This window comes from Aplysia californica, unplaced genomic scaffold (genome assembly GCF_000002075.1).
Source record: "Aplysia californica isolate F4 #8 unplaced genomic scaffold, AplCal3.0 scaffold00281, whole genome shotgun sequence".
In the NCBI taxonomy this organism is placed as follows: Eukaryota; Metazoa; Mollusca; class Gastropoda; order Aplysiida; family Aplysiidae; genus Aplysia; species Aplysia californica.
In genome coordinates this window covers 804,570-812,069 of record NW_004797551.1, presented here as the reverse complement: position 1 = coordinate 812,069, position 7,500 = coordinate 804,570, and the positions used below count along the sequence as shown (strand labels likewise).

Below are 7,500 nucleotides of genomic sequence, written 5' to 3'. Positions count from 1 at the left end.
CTGACTGAGTGAGGCAAGATAACTTTGTAGTGTCACTTGGGGAAAGAGAGAGAGCTGAAAGTTTAAACAACGAATGTCTTGGAACTTTTCCCAGAATATAAGGATGTTTTGCTTCTTTCTGTAGCGCTTATAATTTTCCTATTTGTTAATTTGTTTTCAAGACAACGTCTGTGCTTGGCCATGAAAATTTAAAGTTTTAACTTAATAGTCACTTCAATCGACTGATGCGTTCTTAAAACGCAGTGTGCTTTGGGAACTTTATGCTTTCAATTAGTGCCGGTATTGAATTTGCTTTTCGCATATAGTTCAGTTATATCGATAATTATTCTTAATTGCTTGTAAATGATGTCAGAGATCTTTTAATCGTAAGTACATGTATTTCAATCTGCTTCTCATAGTTTTACAGAAAACCTCTCTAGAAATGCCTAACTTCCAGATATTCGTGGTAACCTTTACTTTGAGTACCCACAAGGACGAGAAACTCTCACAAGACTTGAGAGTGCCATGGTTGGTCAGCTTGTGAAGGCTTTTGACCTATATAATACACCAGTACCTTTAATTCAAAGCAATACCATCCAGCTTTTCCCTTGGTCCAAGCCGTTGTGTGGTTCCTGTCAAGATTAGAAAAGCTTACCCCTCTGGACACATGGGCAGTATTTCTGTCACTCACCTCTGTGGGCTTTTTTTTTTCTTTCATTATAAGAAGTGGCTGATAAGATTTTGAGAATGCTAAGGATGCGATGGTTTCTTTCTGGCAGCCATTTCTTTTGTATCCGTTTACCTATTAAACGAGCAATGTGCTTTGCTTTTTCTTCTACCATTTTCTTCAAGTTCACTGCAATGAAAAAATGAGGAAGACTTACAAAGTGAGAGAAATATATGGAAAAAATCAAGAAAAGATTAAATAGAAACATGTAATACCGAACATTCAGGATTTATTTGAAAGTACATGTATAAAATTCTTATAAAAGATACATGACCTTGTTCAGTTTAGCCTCTCCCTTTTTCACTTAAATCTCCCCCCCCCCCCCCCCCCCATTTTCATCTTCATTCTGCCACCGAGTTAAGGGCGAAACACCATCCTTACTCGTATGTATAAAACAAAGTAGTAAAGATAACAATATCATGGCAATATAAAACAGGTGGTGCACAGTAGTGCTCTCCCGGGGAAAGCGAAGACCTTAAGCTCGCGGTCTTTAGGGGCAATTCCACGATAACGGTGCATGAATTTTCCAGGATAGAGGGCGTTGGCCGCTCTCGCCATGACTTCGGGGGCGCGTATTGACTGCATGTTGTTTTCTATTAATGTTCTCAAGGGGAAAGCGTGCCGGGAATTTCTGCTTTACTGGAGATTTCCACAGACATAATGGTAATTCGACTCTTGTAACAGCACCTTCATTGTTAGTCTATTTCGCTGCCACAGAACTAAATAAATGAGTGAATGAATGAATGGAACATTTTGGAAATCACCTCCACCAAAAGATAATTGTTATGGCATTCAAAGCCAAGCGATGTGTTAGAACAATTTTCTGTTCACCTTTTCATTTATTTTACTATACTTTTGTCACAGAGCTATTACATTTAAAAAAAAAAAAGGTTTTGGCTCAGTTGGTTTGTTTATTTGTTTTCTTTAATCGTTAAGAGGGATTGTTGGGTTGAATTTATAAGGACCCTAAACTTTATAACTTTATGTCTCAGCAAAGTGCCAACGTACCTTTCAATGCTGGGTGCTTTTTTCTTCAGCATTTGAGTTATTATTGCGACCATGTCCTTGCTTTAGCATGAAATAAACGATTGATTAATCGTATTTTGATTTCAATCAGACTTAAAGGAATCTGAAATCGTTTCTTGTCGACGAAATTGACAAAACGAAACAAATGCCGTCTTTGATTACCGTTCTCCCAGGGGATAGTATTCCTTATCTGCTATCGCCTTCTGCTGCGGGTGATTAATTACTCCAGTTGGGAAGGTTGCAGTCGATACGATCCGTCCATGACGGTGTGAGCAGTTTCTGCTCTTGAGTGGTCTTTGGGGGATGGGCTGGACAGAGAGAGAGAGAGAGAGAGAGAGAGAGAGAGAGAGAGAGAGAGAGAGAGACAGAGGAGGAGGAGGGGGTGTGCAGACTGTTGCTCATTTATTGGTCGGCTGAGTTTTAGTGGAGCATGAATGTCTTCTGAAAGCTGTCGAAGAAAATGAGGTGCTGGTTATAATAATATCGTACGAACGATTGAAATACAATTATACAGAAACAAATGGAGAGGAAATCAGAGGATGGAGGGGAGCATGAGGAGAGAAGGGGGGAGGGACAAAAGGGAGAGTTAGAGAGAGAGAGAGAGAGAGAGAGAGAGAGAGAGAGAGAGAGAGAGAGAGAGAGAGAAGAGCTGCTAGAGAGTGTGTGTCTGACAGATAGACAAACAGACAGACAGACAGACAGACAGAAGAAGAAGAGATGGTAAGGGGGCATCCGAATATGTAGGTCAGTTCGTTGAAGGCTTTCGATGCAAAGTTATACTTAATTCTATCACACTCTTTATCGAGCTTGCAACTCAACCCACTTTGAACAAATTACTATGTAATCTGTAAGCGAGGGTATGACAAGCAATGAGCTGTGTTTTCACCAATGACAGATGCCACCGCCACTACCACAGCCACCTCATCTAATTCGTAGCTCTCCATCAGACTTCAGTCTCTTCTGGCAGTCTGGTCAGTCTCACAGATAACGCATGACACTTTAATGTTCAGTGTCGGAGCCAAGGATAGGTCCCGTGGGGGGACGCATGCTTGTACTCACTTGTCGGTCTGTGGTGATACAGGATTGGCGCTTCTTCTGAGGATGACACGGGTTGATTCGTTATTATTTTTAGAAATGTTTCTAACATTATGGCGCCGACAAAGACGTACAGGTGATAGAACGTCTCAGTTTTCTTGTAGAGGAAACAACAGCACCGGACTTTCTGCCAAGACGTCGTATCCCTTTCAGTAATGGTTGGTTCTGACCAGGCTGAGAAGATGCTCGCCTCCGAAATGATCTAAATTGTGTTGATTGGGGGGTAAAAAACTTCTATTAGAATTAAAAAATGAGTAACAACAGTTGAACAACAATATAAATTTGTTAATACGTGCCACTTTCGTGTCTAATGTCCCTTCCACCAAAATGACCAAATCGCCCACTTATGGGCGATACCTCTCAGGGTGGCAAGCATTGACTTCGACAAATAAACAAATGAAAAAAAAAACAATGACTATAAAATACTGAACGCTTATAGTGCGGTCAAAAATGCATGGAGCAATGTATTGTCAAATATCTCTGTAACTATCGAACATAGATTCTACAAATTTTTGCACTATGACTTATGTCAATTTGTCTTATAACAGGTGAATATTATTTTTCAAACTCCTGCAAACTGTATTCTAAAAAAATTCCTGAATAAATATTAATTTTAAAAATCCCTGTCGATGGTTTCTACAGATTTTTAAAAGTTTACAGCTCGGGCAATATTGCTTTTAAAATTGAAAGCAAGTCTGTCATTCTTTTCTAATTGCAACGTTATGTTTATTGAACGTATGTTTAGAGAACCTGTCGTGCACAAAAAATGTGTTCGTTATCAATTTTTTAATTTCTATGAGAAGTTTTGCCACTGAAAAGTGTCATTCGCAAGCTGAGAGCTAGGCCATATTATGCGTATGCAAAATGTGTGCAAGAAGCGAGAAGAGCTGTGAACAATCCCAGTTTCCGCGTGATGGAGATTTATTGTATTTCATAAACATTTATGAGGAAAAGTTTTTTAATCGAGATCAGTTGTTGTGGAAAAATATGATTAAGTTAAGACAAATCGATACAAATTGATATGCAAAGTATGGGTGACATTGATTCCCCTGTTAAAGAGATATTTGAGGACAAGTTGCGTAACGCATTTTTGACCCGCACTATACATAGTGCATAGCTGAGCAGCGTTCTGGAACCCCCGATTTTCTAGCGTTTACAAAGCAGCTAAAAGACATTTATGTTTGTTTGGGTTTTTCTTTAGTTTTGCTTTTGTATTTTGTTTTTTTTTATGGGAAACCGGGAAGGGGGGGGGCGGGCTGTCGATCATATCCAGTAAAGTGTTAAGGATTTTAGCTATCCTCTTTCTCACGCGCCTGCGCGCTTTGTCATCATTATTCGATCAGATGAGATAAGATTTTGTCCTGATGATCGATGGCGAGCGGCGACCCCACTCTCATAACTCAAAATTGAAACCTGGGGTTGGCACTGCATTATCGGTGCAGTTATAATGTTGCTGTTGTTTTCTTTGAGACGTAATCGTTCACACGACACAATAGCAGAATGGCTTGGTTACACGACGGGTTTCTTTTTGGTGTCTGTCTGAAGCACGCGTACGTGTGGTGTGTGTATTTCATAGTTATTCCTACTGTCAAAAATACGTGGTGCAGCTTATCCTCACATATCTCTTTAATGGGTGATTTAATCCCCCCCCCCCCATACTTTGCACAGCGGTTTGTATCAATTTGTCCTAACTTAATCATATTTTCCCACAGCATTTTTTAGGCTAGATTAAAAATTTTTACTTCATAAATTTGTATAAAGTACTATAAATCTCAGTTATCTGAAAAATTAGATTGCTCACAGCACTTCCTGCTTCGCACACACATTTTGCATGCGCATATGGCCAACGTCACAACTCACCAATGACAATTTTTCTTGACACAACTTTTTGCAAGAAATTGATTTTAAAGTGAACCCTGTTTTTGCACTTAAGGTTCTCAAAACGTGCGTTCTACAAATTCTAGAACATAGCTGTCAGGTGTTTACGAAAATATCGATCTGTTAAGACAAATTGGTACAAGTCATTGCAAAAGCTGGAGAGTCTATGTTCAATAGTTGAAGAAATTTGACAAGCTACGTCACGAATTTTTGACGGCACTGTAGTGTTGTAATTGGCTTGATAGGAGCTGGCGTCTCTTTCAAATATATGGGTTGTTTAAGACTTGTAACCAAAAAAAGTGGGTGGTTAGCTGGTGCTCTGGTATGGTTTGGTGTATGAAACATCTGTCGTTTTTATTTTTTATTTGTGTTATCCTCAGCACTTGTGTGACCTGTATGTGCTGCAAATGTCGTAAAACTCCAACTGCATTTAAAAAATAAAACTAAACCGTGTTGTCTTCTTATTTCTTTCCAGGGGACACGTCTTTCGCCTCCCAGCGTGGCTTCAACGCCGCCCACAACAACCTAAGCCTCAGCGGGAACACAGGCCTCAGCAAACCCGTCAACCTAAGCGGGCACAGCAACAACAGCAACGCCAACACCAGCGCACGTCTCGGCAGCGGACGCAGCCCACACAAAAGCGTACATTTCCAGAACATTCGACCCGACCCTCTGAGCTTCGGCTCATTCCTGTCGCCCATGACATCCCCGCCAGGTTCATCGGGGCGTCCGCCGCTTCCCCCACATCACGGGGCTTCGAAATCCGGAGGCCTCAGCATGCCCCCCTCGTCTACATCGAGGTTCGCGCCAAACTTGCTTTCTGACGACGATGGAAGTTACGTGAAACTTTCAAACAACAACAGCAACGCAATCAGAAATAGTGGGCGGCGCTCTAATCCGTCCAATCAGGAGCTGGAACGTCATAGAAATCGAATGCTGTCCGACAATCTGTTACCCAATCCTGGAAGTCAACTCATGGGTGCGTCCAATCGTGACGAGGAATACATGGACATGAACAGTGCTCGTTCCTTCGCGTCACAGCGCTCAAATTCAAACTCGTGTATTGATAGTGCGGACAGGTGGGACGGGGACACTACCACTTCCGGTAGCTATACCGTCGACCCCCAGGAACTCTGTGACGAAATTGACAAGCTGTTTTTCGACGAAGTGAAGGATGTTGTTGTGTAGATGACATTATAAAATTTTAGTACCAGACACTGAGAAGCACAGCCAGCGCCTGTGGTGTAGCGGTTAAGCGCTTCTCCGTCGTACGCAGGAGACCCAAGTTCGATTCCCGTTTAGGGAAAATTGTTTCATCGAGTATGTCGGTCTTTCTGCTCTGACGTTGTTTCCCTCTCAGCCTGGGTCGAGGCCTGCCTCCTTAAAGATCTGAATTGTGTCGATGGGGGGGGAAAAAACACCATATATTCAAAGAAAGACGGGAGTTTTATTCTCAGGTGGGGACGTTTTTCATCGAGTTTCTCCGTACGTTTGCCGGATTGTGCCTCAGTTTCTGTTACAAGAAAGCAACAGCACCGGTGCCTGTTGTGTAACGGTTAGGCGTTTCCCCATCACACTCTAAAGACATGATTATGATTTTCCGTACGGGGAAATTAATTTGACCGGACAACTCGCTCGTTCTTCTTGGAAGTTATATCCCATTTAGCTCGGGTTGGCCCTGACAGGCAGGAACAAAGCTGCAAGCCTCCCAAGGTGTGTTGATAGGGGCATGAAAAATTTGCAGTCGCAATAAGACTCCAGAGCCACACGTTGCTCCAGCTTAAACGATACGTTGATGGAAAATAAAAGCTGAGAGATGCGAGACTTGTCTACTTGAGCGGATTTTTGGTGCCAGAATAGTGTCAGACGCTTTGCTGTGAAATCAGAGAGACATACATGCCACATTACTTGAATAGAATTCATGCGTTTCCCAACGTCTTTAGCAGAGGGCTCCTATTACGCCCTTCTTTGAAAAAAATCTCACAAACGTACCAGATGAGGTGGACTAATTGCTTATCCATGAGCTCCAGTGGTAGTGAGCGGGCCACTGGTAGATTTTAGCTCTTTTCCTTCCCTCTGTTGTTTCTATGTGTCTATCTTACTTTTACCCTACTTTAATTGTGCTGATGTGTATTTGTTTACTCAAACAAACAAACAAACAAGCAAGCAAACAAACAAACAAACAAAAACAAACAGGCAAACAGCTTTCTTTTGCGCCCACGATTTTTCAAATACAAGATAAACAAAAAAGAACCTGATATCTATTTACCTACCCACCTAACTATCTACCTATCTCATTACTCTCCTTTTTTCTAGCTGCTAACATGACTCTGTCTTTCATTCTGTATGCTCATTGCACCTGTCTATCTGTCTTAATCCTATTAAGGACACTTTAACTTTTGTTCTCGTGCAAAAAAAGACTACAAACAAACAAAACAATTGTATGATTCTGCGATACGTACTGATCAACGATGTTTCAGTTATCTTCTTTTGTGCACTCCCAATGCCCGTCTGGAGTTATATTTCCATTACTGTCTGCTTAATCGAGCACACAGGGCATAAATAGTTTTCATGTTTCTGCCTTCCCCCTGAACCAAGGGAAATAGCCCAAGGTTTAGATTTCAAGAACAACAACAACATTGGCTTTAAAGCTTTTCAATTCTCTGGAAGTTAATCCTTTGAAAGAATGTGCAGGTGACACCCTGCATTTTAGTAACATTTTGAGGAAAAATCCAGTTATATATATATATATATATATATATATATATATATATATATATATATATATATATATA

General features: G+C 41.1%; 1 protein-coding gene across 1 annotated transcript in view; it reads left to right on the top strand.

Moving 5' to 3' along the window:
• The window catches only part of LOC101856273 (protocadherin-11 X-linked), a gene marked incomplete in the record, with an annotated part of 20,495 nt that extends 13,085 nt beyond the window's left edge, over window positions 1–7,410 (top strand). The window contains 1 exon segment of the mRNA XM_013084258.2: window positions 5,181–7,410. Coding sequence (XP_012939712.1) covers window positions 5,181–5,893 — 713 coding nt within the window.
• Window positions 7,411–7,500: the final 90 nt, after the last annotated feature.